The sequence below is a fragment of the Molothrus aeneus genome, unplaced genomic scaffold, assembly GCF_037042795.1.
Source record: "Molothrus aeneus isolate 106 unplaced genomic scaffold, BPBGC_Maene_1.0 scaffold_19a, whole genome shotgun sequence".
NCBI lineage: Eukaryota > Metazoa > Chordata > Aves > Passeriformes > Icteridae > Molothrus > Molothrus aeneus.
This window is the reverse complement of record NW_027098863.1, coordinates 1,794,228-1,813,191: the sequence shown is the minus strand read 5'-3', so window position 1 is coordinate 1,813,191 and position 18,964 is coordinate 1,794,228. Positions and strand designations below refer to the sequence as shown.

General features: G+C 51.0%; 2 protein-coding genes across 2 annotated transcripts in view; both read right to left on the bottom strand.

Annotated features, from left to right (window-relative positions):
- Positions 1 to 18,964, bottom strand: part of LOC136569716 (zinc finger protein 345-like) — a 183,217-nt gene that overhangs the window by 101,137 nt on the left and 63,116 nt on the right. The gene's annotated exons all lie outside the window — the stretch shown is intronic.
- LOC136569725 (olfactory receptor 14J1-like) lies at positions 13,430 to 14,452 on the bottom strand. The gene has a single exon (XM_066570095.1). The coding sequence runs from the start codon at positions 14,402 to 14,404 to the stop codon at positions 13,430 to 13,432; it is 975 nt and encodes a 324-aa protein (XP_066426192.1). The 5' UTR covers positions 14,405 to 14,452.

Below are 18,964 nucleotides of genomic sequence, written 5' to 3'. Positions count from 1 at the left end.
TCACAATGGTCTCAGTAGTTCCCCAGGCCCCACAGTGTCACATGACTCCTCAATTCCATGAGCCCTGCAATGTCACAATGGACCTTTGGTTCCATACAGCCCTGCAGTGTCACAAAGGCCTCTTGGTTTCAGGAGGCCTCACAGTGTCACAATGTCCCTTGGTCTCACAGGGCCCTACAGTGTCACAATAGTCCCTTGGTTCCATGGGCCCTGTGCTGCTGCATTCCCCCCTCCCCTTCTCAGGCCGCCCTGCCAGCTGAGAAATGCTCCTTGGGGCTTGGCCTTGGCCAACAGCCCCTGGGCTCAGTTCCTCTGCAGCTCATCACAAACACTGTCTGCTCCAGGCACTGCTGCTGCCCAACCAGCTCCTGCTTTCTGTAGGCGCAGCCCTGGGAACTGGTTTTGTTCCCTCAGTGGCACAGCATCCCTTTTCTCACCCTGCCAAAGAAAGCTGTGGATGCCAAGTGTGGCCAGGATGAACCATTGCTGGGACTGAAGCCCCTCTCTTGGGGCCCTACAAACAGCGCTCCAAAAGGAGCCCTTGGAGCTCTCCTGGGCCAGCGACTCCCTCTGAGTGGGGCCTCTCCCAGCCGGGAACTCTCCCGTTTGCTGCACTCGGGGATCCCTAACAACGACGGAGCCTGGGCCGATCCCCCCACTCCTCCAGGCCCAACCCTTCACCTGCTGGGGAGATGCCAAAGCATCCTCAGGAAGCATTTCCTGCCCTCAGGGGAATTTCTCCCAGGTGCCTTGTGCTGACTCTTTGTGTCTGTGTGCACACAGGAGTGCCTGTGCTGGGGAAATGTGGCAGAAATGCGGCTCTCTGAGGGGTTTGAGTGCCTTGCATAGCTGAGTCAGTCAGGACTGTACGAAATGTTCAGTCATGAGGTATGACCTAAGTTAAATGCTCCTGAGAGTTTTTCTTTTGCTAAGTTCTTATTTTAATGTAAGTTATTAGGCTAAGTTAAATACTGTTAAGTGTTATTCCTCTGTTAAATTGCAAAGTCAGAGGTTATAAGTTAGGTTAAATACTGTTAGCTGCTCTTTTTGCCTAAATTGTGACATTTAAGCTATCAGTTACGGTAAAGTCCGGTTAAGTTTGAGCTCTGTTAAACCTTTGGGCTGTATTCCTTTTATCCTTCCCCTCACTGTCCTTGTGTCATACACACACACACAAAGACAGTTCTTGGTTAATTTCTGGTTTGACTGCCTGCATTTTGTTTGGTTTTGTTGTTGCTTTGTTTCCTTGGTATGCCTGAAGTGTCCAGTCAGGAGCAGAGTGACTCTTGCCAAGGAACTTTGTGCTGCTGTTGCTTAATATTAAATCTGGTTTTTGCTGATCCCGTGCTGGAGATTTTTTCAGCGCTCTCAAGGCCTCGTTGGTACCAGGGTGAAGGAGCCCTGGCCCAGGCTCTGGCCCTGGGGGACACGGGGATGCTGCTGGGGGGTCCCTGTCCCCCTGTGCCACCCCCAGGGCCCCGGCCCCCCGTCCCCGTGTCAGGCTCTGGGGTCGATCTCGTGGAACATCCTCTGGGGGAGGCTGCGGCGCCGGGGGCGGGGGGACCCAGGGGGACAGGGGACCCCGCTGTGCACGAGCAGGGTTGGACTGCTCTGAGGGGAACTGTGAGGGGGGCCGGGGCAGAGTGACCTCCCCAGTGACCTCACACAGCCCCTGTGATGTCACACAGCCCCTGTGATGCCACACTGCCCCTGTGATGTCACACAGCCATCTCTGAGATGTCACCCTATGATGTGATACAGCTGCTCTGTGATGTCACAGAAGCCTCTGTGATGTCACAAAGTCACCCTATGTTTTCACATTCTATTCTGTGATGTCACAGCCAGCCCTAGGATGTTACACAGCCACCTTGTTATGTCACAACCCACTCTCTGATGCCACAGATCCACACTCTATGGTGGCAGAGTCTGCTCTATGGCCTCACATCCTACTCTGTGATGTCACAGCCAGCTCTGTGATGTCACAACTCCCTCAGTGATGTCACAAAACCCTCAGGAATTCAGTTACCCTCAAGGGCCCAGCCAGGTGGGGCAGCCGGGGGATGCCCACAGCCTGCAGGGACAGAGGTGCAGGGCAGGGACACCGTAGGACAGACTGGGCTGCACAGGACACAGGGATGGGCAGCAGCTGCAGGACAGCCCTGACAGAGCCAACTTGGGAAGCGCTTTGGCCATGGCTGCTGGCCCTGGGCCTGAGGCCATCAGGGGACAAGTGACCCTTGCAGGCCTGGGGCCTCATTGCCTCCTTGTCCCTGCTCACCAGCCTGGCAGGGGCCGCCCCATGCTCCTACCCTTGGCATTGCCCATCCCCACATACCAGTGCCCTCCCGGGAAGAGCCCTGAGCAATGAGGGAGGGACAGGATCTGCCTGGCCAGGGGCTGGGGCTCAGACCTTGGCCCTTTGCATTCCTATGTCTGTGCTGCTGAGCTGGGCTGGGCTCCTGGCCCAGAGGCGGCTCCTGGCAAGGGCAGCAGAGCTGCAGAGAGACAGCTCTGGCCAGGAGCAGCTCCTGTGCACAGCCCAGCAGGGCTGGGGCACTGCCAGGGCCCCTCAGGGACACCAGCAGGGCACAGACAGAGCTCACAGGAGCTCAGCACTGCCAGGGGCTGTGGCATGTCCCAGAGGGGGCTGTGTCACAGCAGCTCCTCTGTGGCTGTGTCATGGAGGCGCAGAGCAGCTGTGATGTCAGCAAGGGGCTGTGTGACAGCACAGAGTGGGCTGTGTGAGGTCACAGATTGGGCTATGACATCACAGAGTTTGTTGTGTGTGGTCATTTAGCAGCTATGGCATCATAGAGGGGATTGTGTGACATCACAGAGCAGGCTATGACATCATGGCATGGCTGTATGACATCATAGAGCTGGCTGTGAGGTCAAAGTGTGTACTGTGACCTTACAAAGTGGCAATATGACATCACAGAGAGGGTTTTGTGATACCACTGAGGGGGTTGTGACATCACACATCTGTCTGTGACATTGTAGAGTAGGGTGTGAGGTCATAGAGGAGATCCTGTGTTCATAGAGGGTGTCTCTGTGACATCAGAGAGAGGGTTGTGACATCACTGGGTGGCTGTGTAACATCATAGAGCAGCCTGTGACATCACAGTACAGATTATGGAATCACAGGGTGACTTTCTCACATCACAGAGTCTTCTGTGACATCACAGTGCAGCTGCATGACATTCCAGGGTGACATCCCAGAGCTGGCTCTGTGACATCACAGGTGGCTGTGTGACATCACAGGGGCTGTGTGACATCACAGAGATGGCTGTGTGACATCCCAGGGGCTGTGCGAGGTCACTGGGGAGGTCACTCTGCCCCGGCCCCCCTCACAGCTACCCCCAGAGCAGTCCAACCCTGCTCGTGCACAGCGGGGTCCCCTGTCCCCCCGGGTCCCCACGCCCCCGGCGCTGCAGCCTCCCCCAGAGGATGTTCCACGAGATCGACCCCAGAGCCTGACACGGGGACAGGGGGCCGGGGCCCTGGGGGTGGCACAGGGGGACAGGGACCCCCCGGCAGCGTCCCCGTGTCCCCCAGGGCCAGAGCCTGGGCCAGGGCTCCTTCACCCTGGTACCAAGGCCTTGAGAGCGCTGAAAAAATCCCCAGCAAGGGATCAGCAAAAACCCGATTGAATATTAAGGGACAGCAGCACAAAGTTCCTTGGCAAGAGTCACTCTGCTCCTGACTGGACACTTCAGGCACACCAAGGAAACAAAGCAACAACAAAACCAAACAAAATCCTGGCAACCAAACGAGAAACCGAGAACTGTCCCTGTGCGTGTGTGTGACAAAAGGACAGTGAGGGCAAGGATAAAAGGAATATGGCCCAAAAGCTGAACAGAGCTCAAACTTAACAGGACTTAACTTACACTTTAACCTTAACTGATACCTTCAACTTGACAATTTAGCAAAAGAACAGCACTTAACTTTGATGCTAGCCAGGGGTTTATTTACAGACACGAACGAGACGGGGCTGCTATATGAAAATTGTCTCGAGCTGTTTATTTTTTCAGCATCAGTCTCATTACATGATTATGATAATGGCAAGATGCTAGCAGCTCACAATCCAGGCAGCAGGCCAGAAAACTTAATGTTACAACATAGTTTATAAGCTTCTTGACCAATCACACAATGCAAAAGCATATTGACAGTAGTTCTATCCAATCACCATAAGCACACATGCCTTTGGTTAAAACAATGCTTGCTTATTTAGAATACAATACCTGTTTGTAAGAGACAACGCACAGAGCACCATTATTAAGCTTTAACCTTCCTAATAGCTTGCTAGATAAACTTTCTGCAACTTATAGAGCTATTCAGACAAGCATTAATACAGAGGCTATTGTTCTATTTGCCCTTGCCTTTTCTACAATTTAAATAATTTTTCTGCTGACTAATGTCATGACTGTTGCTTTAGCACTGTTCACAATTCTGCTGTATCTGAGGCCTGCCTTTTGCAGCTTTCCTAGAACCCTCTAATTTTATGGATTCCCACAAACAGTATTTAACCTAACTTACAACCTATGACTTAATGATTTAATGGTAGAATAATATTAAACAATATTCAACTTAGCTTATAACATATTAAACTTTACTAACAAAAAAAACTCTTAACAGCATTTAACTTATTCCTTATGATATAACCTTACTTACAGGCCTGACTGACTCAGCTATGCAAGGCACTCAAACCCCTCAGAGAGCAGCATTTCTGCCACATTTCCCCAGCACAGGCAATCCTGTGTGCACACAGACACAAAGAGTCACCTCCAAATTCCCTATATGCAAAGACTGCTCCCAGACAAAATCTGCCATTCCTGACAAGTCTGCCAGACCTTGGCCTAGAGAGGCTCTCACCTGCCTTCCAAACACTGGGGCTCTGTGCTTTCCTTCCTATGGAAAGGAACTGTCCTTCTCATCCAGGCACCCATGGCCAAATTTGGGATTTCACCTCCAACATTCCCTGTTGTGACAGACTGGAGGAGATTGTTGGCTCAAAACATTTTGTGTGCGGGGGAGGAAGGGGCAGGTCCAGCCTTGCCCTGCCCTGGAACCCCAATCCCCCCAGAGCCTCTATCCCAGCCCAGCAGTGGCTGCCAGTCCCTGGCACAGCACAGGCAATGCTCCACAGCCACCTCTGCAGCCCCAGCCCAGCTCCTGAGGGACCAAATGAGCCCAAGCCCCACCTGGGGGAAGGGCCCAGGAAGACCAAGGGGTATTGAAGGCTGACCACAAGGCAAGCACACATCTTGACCCTGGATCCTCTTGGAATTTCCATCTGAACAATGCTGGAATCCAGGAGTTGGTAGCTGTGTGTGTGCTTTTCTAAATCTTTCTTGTCTTTCTCTCTTTCTGTGTCTTCTTCTATTTCTGTGCTCCTGTAAATTTTGATTAACATTAAATTGAACAGGCTTAGAGTTTGTGAAGTTGAATGGGCCAAGTCAATGTTTTGAAAAGTGTTTTTGCTGGTTGAATGTTTGTCATAGTTTGATATGAGAAGAATTTTAAAATGTAATACAAACTCTTTGTGTCACTGACAATCTGTTAAACCACTAAGGTAGCGAGCACGCCTCTGTGAAACACAAATGTTAAAGACGAAAAAACCCAGCAACCTCCTCTTTCTTTCCAAGTCAACAAAGAAGCAGCGGGCCCTGGCCCTGGCCCCCATCTGAACCAAACCAAACCAAACCAAACCAAACCAAACCAAACCAAACCAAACCAACCCTGCCATGGGCTGAGACGCTTCCCCGCTCCCCGGGCCATGCCCCCCCCACCCCCATCAGCCCCATTCTGACCAAACCAAACCCCATCAACTCCCAAACAGGAAAACAAAAGAGGCTACAAAACCCCAACCAGATCAAAGCCAGACACAGCCATTAAAATCTTAACATCAAGTCCCTGCCCCGCAACACAACTCAAAACAAAACCCCTACAACCTACAACCATACAAAATAACCCTACAACTTAAACACAAAAAAACCTAAAACCAGCCATAAAACCAATTTTACACAACCCAACCACAACTTCCACCACACGATGCCAGCAGGTGAGGTGTTAACCCTTTCAATACTTCAATCCTCCCATGAGTAAAAGAAAAAAAAATACAAGCCTATAAAAAACCAATATAAAACCATCAAAGTAAGTAAAGAAGAAATTAAATCCTAAATAAAAAAAAAACAATAAAAAATATGTTACTCCTGAAACTAAAATCCTCTTATAAACTATAAAGAAAAAACCCTTTTTCTTTATAACACAAAAAATATTTTTAAAAATTCAAATTGTTATCAAAGAAAAACCTCCATACTAAAATAAGCAAATGTTAAAATAACTTTAATTTCATAAAATGCTTAAACAGGGGGAAAAAAAGTAATCCAGTATCTCCAAGAGAAGATCTCTATTCCCAGAGTAAAAATAATTTTAAAGTAAATAATAAAAACTTATACCTTTAAATAACTCATCTTTAAAACAATACCTCCTAAGTCAACATGGCCCATCAACAAGCTCTGAAAAAGGTTGTAAGAATAAAAACAACTTCACAAGAACAAAGTTCCCCAGACAGGTGTTATCCATGACAAAAATATGAGCCAAAAAAAAAAAATTTTTCCTCTTGTAAAAAAATCTCCACAACCTTAAGAAGAAAAACTTCTCTACCTAAGTAAACTAAATAAAGACAATTCTATAAATAGTAAACTAAGTAGAAATTTTAAGTTTACTTTCTTTACATTGTCAGTAAAAAGAAAAAGTTGTAAAGAAAAAAAAGGGTTCTAAATAATTTATTTTAATTCTTACGACCTTTTTTCTCTATAAATTTATTTTAAATAAAATTTTCTATATACCCTTTTAAAATTTTAGGCCTACTTTACTATTCTCATAATACAATCTCACAATAAAATAAATAGATAAATAATTAAACTGACACTAAAAGACCCCATACTCATCAATCCATTAATTAAGAAATGTCAAGAATAGAAAAATCTGAAATTAACAAACCAAAACCACTACAATGTCATAATAAACCTTTTGCCAAAGTTTCTCCAATTTTCTGAACTTCCCAGGGAAGGCTGTTTGGTTGTTTTGAGCTTCTAGAATCTCTTGTACTGGTATTTCTCCAGTGCACCTAACTCAGAGGGCACAAACAATTGTAATTCCATTTAAATGTCTTGTTGAGAGAGATGTTTGGGAGATGGAGTCAGGGCTTGTGTGTCCTGCTTGTCCCAGCCCAGGCAGGGCTTTCCCAGCCACATTCCACACTCCATTGCCCAGCTGGAGCCGCTGGTGCCTCTGAGTTGTGCTGCCCCAGCCCCAGGGACGCTCTCCTTGTCTGCCCATTCCCCCACGGTCTCTGGGCAGGGATGGCCTCAGTGGGGGCTGCTGACATCCTCAGCAACTTGGAGGCTGCTGCTGAATTTCCCTGCTCCAGAGGCTTGTTCAGCCTTCAGCTCTTCAGTGCAGGAATTCAGTGTCCTAGGGCTCATTACCGTTCAGAACACCTTAACAAGCCAAGCCTCTGGGAATAATTTGATTTTAATTTTCAAATCCTTTGTGGTTAAGTAGATCTCAGTAGTGTATTCAAACTAAATACCTGATATTCAAAAAGACAGTGAGAAAAGATTTTTTAAGTCCTGTTTAGTTTTGCTTTCCTGTTAATTCATTGATATGTACAATCTCCAATTGACACTGAGTCCAAGAACCTTCTCATGCAGTTTGAATGGATATGAAAATCAAGACCCTTCATGGCTGACAATCAATCAGACTCTGTCCCTACCCCCACCCCACCATTTCCCCCATCCAAGCCCTGGCACTCAGAGCAGCCTTGTGCAAATCTGAGCTCCCTCCAGCCCAGGCTGCACCTGCAGCTTTCAGCTCCTTGGCTCCAACTCCCACCTGCTTTCCTTGCAGAAGGAGCTGCCCGAGACACAGAGGGATGTTCATTTCTTGTCAGCCAACAAAGCCAGGGGAAGGCACAGCTCCATCAAATGCAAAAGTCATTCGTCTGCTGCATATTAAATCCTCTTTGCACAGCAGACAGTCTCAGAGCAATGGAAAACACCTTCTGTGCCCAGCACAGATCCCAAGGTCCCCCCAAACCCTCCCTGCCCCAATTCTGCCCAGATTTGCTCTTTGCACACACGAGTCACAGGCTGAAGTCAGGAGCTCCCTCCATGCCCAGAGGGAGGAAAAGAGAGAAAGGGGATGAAGAGCTCTCCTGTGCAGAGCCAAGGTCCAAGTGCAGCCCCTGCAGTGGGAACCACAACTCATCAGGTTTGTGTCCTTTGGGCTCAGGGCCTGGTGACACTCAGAGGCACAGAAAGGTTTCTTGCCAACAAACACAAGTTGAACATTTGAACAGTTTAATAACCATCACAGCTCTTCCCTCAGCTCTCTGGGATGTCCCAGCAGCATCTGACATGTCCCCCATCCCCAAGGGATTTCTGAACAGTTTTAGACAGAGACATATAAAAGGTAATTTAGTGATAGATATAACCATAATGAGATATTTAATTCATATTTATTTGAACTTGAAAGACTTGGCCACTAGCTGAAGTTCAAAGCATGAAACCAGTCAGTTGAGAGGCACTTGAATGACCAGGGGGCATCCGGAGGGGGAAATCGGAGAGCAGAAGGAAGGACGTGGATCCAGCTGGTCTAGTGAAGAGATGTAGTCAGACATGGCCATTTCAACAGGAGAGATGGAAACACCTGACGGAAGAGGGAGAGGAAATAATAGACTGATCATTGGTGACAGGAGTAGGGGGGCAGATCAATATTTCTTCTCCTACCATCAGCAAACTTCCAGGAAATTCCCATTCCTGGTGGGAAAACTTTGCCATTTCTTAAAAGGAATCAAGGGACCCAGATAATAAAGATTTGCCTGAGTATTATGAAACTAACAGGTAATAAAACCTCTGCCCCTTTCCAGGCAAACGTCAGTTCTGTGCCCATGAAGACGCAGTGCCACTTGTGCTCTGAGGTGCCCAGCTGGGATTGGATCTCTCCCAGAGCACCTGAGGGAGAGCAGAGCACCTTGCAAGCTGCAGGTCCCTGACAGCCCTGCAGGGCTCCTGTGCCATCAAGATCTGCTCTGCTCCAATCAGAAACAGGGCCCAGCATGGTGCCGGGATCATCAGAGAGCTGAGGTGTGTGCTGGAATTCAATGGCCTCCCCATCCCGCAGCAGCCCTGCATTTCCCTCCTGCAGCCTTGGTCTCCAGCCCAGCCATGGAGGCTCTTTGGGCTCTGGAGTGTTGCTGCAGCCCCCAAGGGCAGCTGAGCTCTGCCTTTGGCACAGTCAGGCCTGGCCAGCACAGGCCATGCTCAGCAATTGCTTGTGTGTGCCTGGCCTTGCTGTCAGCCCCGGCAGCGGCTGCGTGGCCCCTTTGTGGCCCTGTGCTGGCCCAGCCATGGTGGCCCAGCCCCTGTGCAGGCCCAGCCCAGGCCAGGAGCATTGCGGCTGGGAACGGCCCCTGTGCCGTGGTGCCCACAGCAGCCTTGGGGCTCTGTGCCCCATGGCCTCCCTGCTGGGCAGCCTCTGCCAGCTCCTGCAGAGCCCCTGGCACCTGTGGGGCTGCACAGACAGCCCTGCCCCGGGCTCTGCGTGCCTCTGGGCCAGCAGAGAGGTAGCCAGGGCTGGCCATGGCCGGGAACAGGCACTGAGCCCTGCAGGAGGATGGAGCTGGGCCACAGCCAAACTCAGCCCACGCCAAAGCTGGGCTCAGCAGCCAGGGCTGCCAACGCATGGGCACAGAGGCTGGCGCTGACAAATGTCCTGGTCCCCCTCCCTGCTCTGTCCATTCCACCAAGGGCCCAGAGCAGCCTCCTCTCTGGGCCACTTGCCTGTTTGCAATGCCTTGCACAGGCGCTGGCCCTGCCCCACAAGGCCTGGCCTGAGTCCTGCCCCTGCACGCTCAGCCAGGCTGAGATGGACACTGATGGTTTCTGGGCCAGGCTCTCAGAGCCCAGCCCAGCTCCCTGCAAGCTCTGCCAGCTGCCCTGAGCTCTGGGCAGCACCAAGGGCCTCTCTGAGCCCAGCCCAGCCCAGCCGGCTCTGGCCCCACAGCTCTGCTCAGGCCAGGCTGCTCTGGGCACTGGCCCCACGGCCTCAGCCCCTGCCAAGGGCACAGCAGCAGCTGCAGCTGCCACAGGACTCAGCCCCAGCCATGGGGGAAGGTGCTTGGCCAAGGCCAAAGGAGGCTTCCTGGCTGCCCTGCTCCCCTCGTCCTGAGGTGCTGAGAGCTCTGCAGCCCCTGCTACCATCCCATCTGCCCAGGGCAGCACCAGAGCCCCGGCCTTGGGACCCTCAAGAGCTGCTCCTGCTCCAGGCCCAGGGCCCATGCCAAAGCTGGGACAGCAGCCACAAAGCTGTGCCCATTTCTGTTCACTGCTGCTCTGATGGGGACGGATCCTCAACCACTTGCAGGCTGCTGATGGATTTTAGTGCCCTGGAGACTTCTTCTTTCTTGAGCTCTTCAGTTTAGGAATTCAGTGAGAAGAGCTCATAAACATTTGTTCAGAATACCTGAACAAGAAAAGGCCCTGGGGAATATTTCACGTTTTCAGTTCTTAATGTGGTTAATTAGACAGATGACAGAAGTGTACTCAAAGTGAATATACAATAGTATAAAACAATGCAAAGAGTACAGTTTTGTTCTTTTTATTTTTATTTTCCTGTTTATAGATTGATCTCTGCAATGTCCAATTGATATTGATCCCCAGCAGCTTTTAAAACAGTTTGAACAGATATGATAATCAAGACCCTTCATGGCTGACAATCAATCAGAATTTTTCCCCATCCCCTCCCCACCATTTCTCTCATCCAGCCCCTGGCACTCCTAAGGATCAGGAATGCTGTGGCCAGCAGGAGCAGGGCAGTGATTCTTCCCCTGTGCTGGGAACTGGTTGGGCAGCACCTAGAGTGCTGTGTCCAGTTCTGGGCCCCCAATTTAGGAAGGACATAGAGGAGCTGGAGCGTGTCCAGAGATGGGCAACAAGGCTGGTCAGAGGACTGGAAGAAAGTCTTATGAGGAGCAGTGTCTGAGGGAGCTGGGGTTGTTTATCCTGGAGAAGAGGAGGCACAGGGGAGACCTCATCACTCTCTACAACTCCCTGACAGAAGGGTGCAGCCAGGTGGGGGTCAGGCTCTTCTCCCAGGGAACAGTGACAGGACAAGAGGACACAGCCTTTTGCTGCACCAGGTAAAGTTTAGGCTGGACATTAGGAAATATTATCCACACAAAGGGTGATTGGGCATTGGAATGGGCTGCCCAGGGAGGTGGGTGAGTCATCAGCTGTGGTGGTGTTTAAGGAAAGACTGCATGTGGCACTCAGTGCCATGGTCTGGGTGACAAGGTGGTGTTGGGTGCCAGGTTGGACTTGATGCTCTCCAAGTTCATTTCCAGCCTGGTTGATTCTCTGATGATTGTGACACTGCAGGACCTTGTGGAACCAAGGATCCATTGTGCCACTGCAGAACCAAGGAGAGCCTTGGGAGAGCCTGGGGACAATGGAATCAAGGGGCCATGGTTCCATTGCAAGGACTCTGGGAACTGAGGGAACAATTGTGACCCTTGTGGAACCAAGGGTCCCTGGTGACACTGCAGGATCTTGTGTCACCAGGGCTCCATTGTGACACTGCAGCACCAAGGAATTCATTGTGGCACTCTGCGGCCTCCTGGAACCACAGAGGCCACTGTGACCCTGCAGGGCCCTGTGGAACCATGCAGAGCATTGTGACAGAGCAGGACCTGGTGTCACGATGGGACCATTGTGACACTGCAGGGCCCCATGGAACCAAGGGGCCAGTGCTGCTCCTCAGGGACTCCTGGAATGAAGGAAACATGTTTGACACCGTGGTGGCCCTTGGGACCAAGAGGTCATTGGGACACTGTGGAACCAAGGAGAGCATTGCTGCACTGCCAGATCTCATGGAAGCAAGGATCCATTGTGACACTGCAGGGCCTTGGGGGACCACGGTGCCATTGTGACACTGCAGGACCAAAGGATCCAATGGACGTTGTGACACCAAGGGGTCCCATGGAACCAAAGGGACATTGTGACACTGGGAGGCCTCATGGAATCATGGAGACCATTGGGACACGCTGGGGCCTCATGGAACCATGGTGACACCAAGTTGGCACCAGGAACAGGGCAGTGATTCTTCCCCTCTGTTCGGCACTGGTTTGGCAGCGCCTCAAACGCTGTGTCCCATTCTAGACCCTTTGGGGCGGGCATTAGGGAGAAATTTGTACCAGGAAGGGTAAAGAAAGCAAAGGTGAAGCAAAGGAAATGCTCAGGGCAGTTTGGGGGTGGCTGCCAGGCAGCCCTGGCTCTGAGCAACAGCGTCTGCAGTGGCACAGGAAACTCCCAGCTGATGGGAACAAACTTTCTGGCTGACTGCAGAGGCCAGGACAAAGCTGAGTGGTTTCCCTGCTGTCCCGCAGCCCTTGCTGGCCCCAGGGGCTGATGGCATTTGTGCTCCCTCAGGTTCATGTCCCCACAGCAACAGCATGGGGGTGCTGCCCCTGCTGTGTGCAATGCAAACAGGGGCTGCTGAGGCAGTGCTGCCGTGTCTGCGCCTGCAAGGATGGGGCACCTGTGTGAGCAGGGGGAGAGGCCAGAGCTGCAGAGGGGGGATGTTGTTGGCAGCTGCATGAGGACGCTCTGGGACGCTGCCCTGGGCTGTGCAGCGCACTGGGCATGGATCAGCCCCTGCTCTGCTGCTCCTTCCCGTCTGCCCCAGGGCCCTTGCAGAGCCCCAGCCATGCTGTTTGCCCCCAGCCTGCGCACGGCCAGCCTGGGGCTGCTCATGGGGGTTTCTGTGCTGAGCATTGGCCTGGCCGTGTTCTTGAGAGAGCCTGGGCAAGGAGCCTGGAGCCCCCAGGGCCTGGCCTGAGGCGTCAGCACTGCCCCAGCAGTGCCCATGGCCTGTCCCTGCTGCAGCCCTGGCACTGCCACCCCCAGGGCTGTGCCCGGCCCCGAGAGCACTCAGGCCCTGCAGAAACACCAGGGCTACCAGGGCAGCGGGGCAGGGCCACGGCAGCAGCACTGGCAACACCAAGTGCTGCTGCTGCTGCTGCTGGGCACAGCTGCTGGGCCAGCACTGATCTGCCCCAGCTCTGCACACAGACATTGCTGCTGCAGCTCCAGAGAAGGCAACAAAAGGGCATCTCTTCAGAAAACTCTGCTGGGACATCCTTTAGTTCCTTTAAAGCCACCGAGAGCGCAGCCCCTCATAGACAGTCTGTGGGCACAGGGAAGGTGGAGAGAAACAAAATGAGAAATGGCACAAGGAATGACATTTATTTGTGGACAAGATTAAAAACCTAAAATAAAAAAGACAAAGAACCTCAAAATGAAACCAAGAAGAAGTATCAAATATGACTTTTATTGCAAGTGATTTGCAGAAATTTGCCAACAGTTTAATGATCCTGAAAGCATCCAGTCATCTGTCGCCACATTGCAGCCTTGAGCTCCTGGTTCCTCAGGCTGTAGATGAGGGGGTTCAGGGCTGGAGGCACAACTGAGTACAGAACTGACAGGGCCAGATCCAGAGATGGGGAGGAGATGGAGGGAGGCTTCAGGTAGGCAAACATGACAGTGCTGACAAACAGGGAGACCACAGCCAGGTGAGGGAGGCAGGTGGAAAAGGCTTTGTGCCGTCCCTGCTCAGAGGGGATCCTCAGCACAGCCCTGAAGACCTGCACAGAGGAGAAAACAATGAACACAAAACAAACAAATACCAACGACACACTAACAGCAAGAAGTCCCAGTTCCCTGAGGTGGGATTTGGAACATGACAGCTTGAGGATCTGTGGGATTTCACAGAAGAACTGGCCCAGGGCATTGCCATGGCACAGGGGCAGGGAAAATGTATTTACCGTGTGCACGAGAGCATTGAGAAAGGCACTGGCCCAGGCAGCTGCTGCCATGTGGGCACAAGCTCTGCTGCCCAGGAGGGTCCCGTAGTGCAGGGGTTTGCAGATGGACACGTAGCGGTCGTAGCACATGATGGTCAGGAGGAAATATTCTGCTGAGATGAAGAACACAAAGAAAAAGAGCTGTGCAGCACATCCAGTGTAGGAGATGTTGCTGGTGTCCCAGAGGGAATTGTGCATGGCTTTGGGGACAGTGGTGCAGATGGAGCCCAGGTCAGCGAGGGCCAGGTTGAGCAGGAAGAAGAACATGGGCGTGTGCAGGTGGTGGCCGCAGGCTACGGCGCTGATGATGAGGCCGTTGCCCAGGAGGGCAGCCAGGGAGATGCCCAGCAAGAGGCAGAAGTGCAGGAGCTGCAGCTGCCGCGTGTCTGCCAATGCCAGCAGGAGGAAGTGCCTGATGCAGCTGCTGTTGGACATTTGATGTGCCTTGGCATGGGGATCTGTAAGAAAAGTAATCATGGAATAGTTGGGTTTGGAGAGGACTTGAAATATCCCAGCACAGCCTGGGGGCACTTTCCCCCCACTGCCTGCCCAGGGCTCTGCTGCCTGGAGCTGTCCCTGCCAGCAGCTGCTTCCCTGTGCCCAGGGCTGGGCCCTGCCAGTGCTGCCAGAGCCCAGCCCAGCCCTGGGGGCTCAGCTCTGCCCTGCAGAGCCCTCCCAGCTCAGGCACTGCCCAGGGGCAGCTCTGGCTCTGCAGGCTCTGAGGGCAACGTCAGAGTGATAGTGGAGCCCTGGAAAATGTTAAAAATAGTCTTTGAAAATATTGGGCTTTGTGTTTTCTCAGATCACTGCACCTGCGTAAGCAGTATGATAAAAGATATAATTGTTAGATGTGATGATTTTTAGTAATTAAATATATTTATTATATAACCAAAGGAAGAATTATGGGAAACTATGTTGGAAATTTAAAGGGAGCTATGTTTAGCTGAAATCTGTGTATACAATAGATGAATATAAGTTTAATAATTAACATGAAAGTTAAGTAATGATAGTGTATAAAACACCTTCACCTCGAATGTATGGTCAGAATCAGATTTGGGTGGAAAGTACCCCGATTCCCAGAGCTCTTGAATAAAAAGCACCACATATAATCGCTTATGTGATTATGTGTTTTGGAACGCTAACAAGAGCAACCCTGAGGAGGCTGGAAAAGCAGCACTGATGCTGCCTCTAAGGGGTTCTGTGCTGATTTCTGTAACTGCCTGGTTTATAAACATCTGAGAGGATTGTTTTTTTTAAACCGGAACTGAGAGATAAATATCTATGTGCAATTTCCTATCAAGACAACCCTGAAAAATAGATTTAAAAACCATGATTTCCCCTTTCATCCAGTCCCTGCATCGCTGTGGTCCCTGTATAACTTACTTGGAAATGTTCTGCAGGTAAATGCCATGCTGGGAGCAGTCCTGAACAATGCAGCATCCTCCCCACACAAGGAGAACACTCCCAAGCCTCACCAGCTGTCTCCTGCCACCCAGATCTTGTCCCCCAGTGCTGGGAGCAGCTGCCAGGGCTGGCTGAGAGCTGTCCGTGGCAGGCAGCAGAGTCCCTGCCCCAGCACAGCGCCCTGGGCTGCAGGACCCTGCTCTGCAGGACAGCCCTGGGCACCCCTGGCTGCTCTGCACAAGAGACAAGCAGAGAATGTACTCACAGGCTCTGCAGGCATTGGCATGTTCCAGCTGCAGGAGATGGCTCCAGGAGCTGCAGCTGCACTGTCCTGCAGCCAGAGGTTCCTGTGCCAAGGGCTGGCAGTGATTGTGCCCCAGGCACTTCTCAGCCCCTTCCCAGCCCTGACTGATTGAAGCTCTCTGTGCCTCTGTGCTGTGCCCGGGCTGGCTGCAGGCAGTGCCCAGCCCTGCTGGGCTGGCAGAAGAGCTGTTCATCAAGAGAAATGTGCTTTTGAAGCTCTTCTTGGTGACCAGGAGCTGCCTCTGGGCCAGGAGCCCAGCCCAGCTCAGCAGCACAGACACAGCACAAGGACTTTAATCAGCCTCTGGGGCTTTGTGCTCAGCCCTGAACATCAGTCCCTGAGAGGGAGCAGAAGAAACCTCTCCAGAACTCCAAGGCAGAATCCAACTCCAAACTTTCTTGGACTTTTAATGGGTCCCAGAGAGGGACACGACTGAGCAAGTGTCCCCAGGCCCCAGAGCAGAGCAGAGAACTGCAGGCAGTGATGACAGGTGGGGACAAAGAGAAGCCAAGTCTTGGTGCCCTGGGCCACAGCAGGGTCTGTGCCACCAAGGGCTGGGAGGAGACACCTTGCCCTGAGGCCCTGGGGCCTCCTGGCACAGCCCCAGCCAGGCTGGGCACTGTCAGCCCCTTGTGCTGCCCTCAGCATCCCCCCCTAGCCCACATCCCCGTGGCCTCAAGGATCTGCTGCAAGGAGTCCCTGGGGACCCTTGCCCAGCAATGGCCCTGGGGGCTCCTTCATGCTCCCTGCAGGGACTGCAGCTTTTTCAAAGGACTTTGGGTTTGGCTTTAGCCTTGGAGTCTCTGAGAGGTTTGTGCAATCATGACCTCCAATTATCTGCTGTAATTAGTCCCTGGAGAGGCTTTGTCAGTAACAACACTCAGTGGGGCTCATTAATACTTCAGGGTACTTCAGTTTTTTAAGCTACTTGGTGTTTCCCTTTGATACAGATGCCATGAGAAAGATTGTGCAGTCACAGCCTCCAATTATCTGCTGTAATTAGTCCCTGAGGAGGCTTTGTCAGTAAGGAGACTCAGTGGGGTCATTAATGATTCAAGGTACTCAATTATTTTATGGTACTTGGTGTTTCCATTTTGATCCAGACTCTGTGAGAGGTTTGTGCAATCATGGCCCCAATCATTTGCTTAATGAGTCCCTGGAGAGCTTTGTACTGACACTCAGTGGGGCTCATTAATGCCTTGAGATACTCAAGGTTTTTAAGGTACTTTGGATGTTCCTTTCCACTCTGAATCTCTGAGAGGTGTTTTGTCCAATTCTGGCCTCCAATTCTCTCCTCCAAGGAGTCCATTAGGAGCCTGTGTTGGAGATGGACCTCAGTGGGGCCCAGTCATGCTTTGAGACACTTTTGGGTTTTCTTTTGACTTTGACTCCTGGAAAGTTATTTTGCAATCTCCTCTCAGGCCCTGAGGTTCCAGACTCAGCTCCAAATGCACCACAGGGCTCATTAGGATCAAGCAAGTCCTGACAAACCATGGCTCTGCCTTGATTTCCTCTGGTCTGGAGCAGTTCATTAGGAAGATTTCCTTTTACTGTTATAGAAAAATATTTCAAAGAGCTTCTAATTAATATGTATTCCTATCTCAAAGGGTGTCTTTTATTGTTCTTCCTATTATACAAAAGGTGATGGCAGCATTCTGTGATTGATATTTATCCAGAGTCTCTCCTAAGGAGGTCTGGCCAGGTCAGTGAAGTTGTACCTTGAGGTCTGACTCAGTGAGGACAACTTGCCCCACATTCCCCAACCCCGTGTGAGAAAAGATTTTCACTTTCAAAAATTTAAATGCCTTATTAAGGCCTTATCAAAATACAGCAGAAGACTGAATCAAGAAAAGGATACAGTGCCAGGAGCAACGAATTCAGTCACTGTGTGCTCATCTACAAAATGGATGCTCTGTCTTTTACACCTCCAGCCCCTCCCAAAGTCTTGTCACTCGTTTCCTTCTTCATTGTCCAGTGCTGGAGATCACTGTCTCACACCTTGATTGGAGGTCAGGTGCTGCCATAGGAACAAGCCAACCCTCCCAAATGCCCCAACTACTGAGGCCATCCTGTGATAGCAATGCAAGGGGGAGGGGAAGGATAACTGTACATCTACAAAACTTCTCTTAACATATATTTAATATTCATCCCTTAGTTGTGAGAGTCAACCATAGGATTACTCATCTATAACAAGCCCCCCTTTTCTTTTTCTAGAAGTCATTTTGCTCAAACAATTAAGTCAAAACTTTCTCTCTCTCTTGAATGAGTCATACCAGCATCTGTTGATGTGGGCAAGGACAGTGGGAACAGGAGAAAAAATCTCAGGTTTTCCTTAGACACACTCATTTGGAATGGACAAAAGGGCATCCCAGAGGTCCAGTGTGGCTTTGACTCCCATCGACCGTGCCTATGGGGCTGCTGCCCGTAGTTGGTGCATCTTAGGGGTGAGCACAGAGGCCAACTCGGTCCTGCCCTCCAGTCCCTGTTGAATTAAAAGACAAATGAGGAATGAGAGAGGTCTGGAATGGCCTTTTGTCCCTACCTTACCATGCCTATGGGGTTGTTGCCCACAGTAGGGCTATGGAGCCTTCTTGGTAGCAAACAAAGGGGCCAACCCGGCCTTGCCCTCCTTCCTTCATCTTAGTTTCTTAAAGAAGCTGTCCCACTGCCTTTTACAGTCCCTTGTGTACTTCCCCTCAACAGCTGCTGGTAATTCTCACCCATGAAAACAGGAAGACAGTTCTTGAGCTGGCTGGTGGAAGCTTGACTCTGCTTTTTGGGCATCTTGGTGTTTTTCTGGTTTTCTCTCAGTCTCTGCTTGAGAGTCAATCTTGTTTCACCCAGCCTGGATGTTATAGTCCACTCTTTGGGTTCTTCTCCTGGGCCTTTGACTCTGTTGCCATGAGTCCATCCCTGCTCTGCTGCTCGCACGGCCGATTCGGTGGTGAGCAGTGCCTGAAAGGAACCTTCCCACTGGGGAGTTAGAGGCTGATCTCTCCATGGCTTAATCATCACCCAATTGCCAGGATTAATATTATGGATTCTGAAATCCAGGGTGGTAGTTTGAGGAATTGCCTCTTTATGTCTTAGCCCTTCTAAGGTTTGTGCTATAGACATCACTTATTTCTTGGCATTGGCTTCCCCTTCCTCATGGGTGGCAACCTTCTGGGGTGAGGTCAGGAAGGGAAACCCAAACATCATTTCATAGGGTGGGACCCCCAGATCTGACTGGGGTTGGGTTCTAATTCTTAATAAGGCCAAAGGGAGACATTTTATCCATGACATTTGGGTTTCAATCATTACCTTCACTAGAGCTCTTTTAAGAGTTT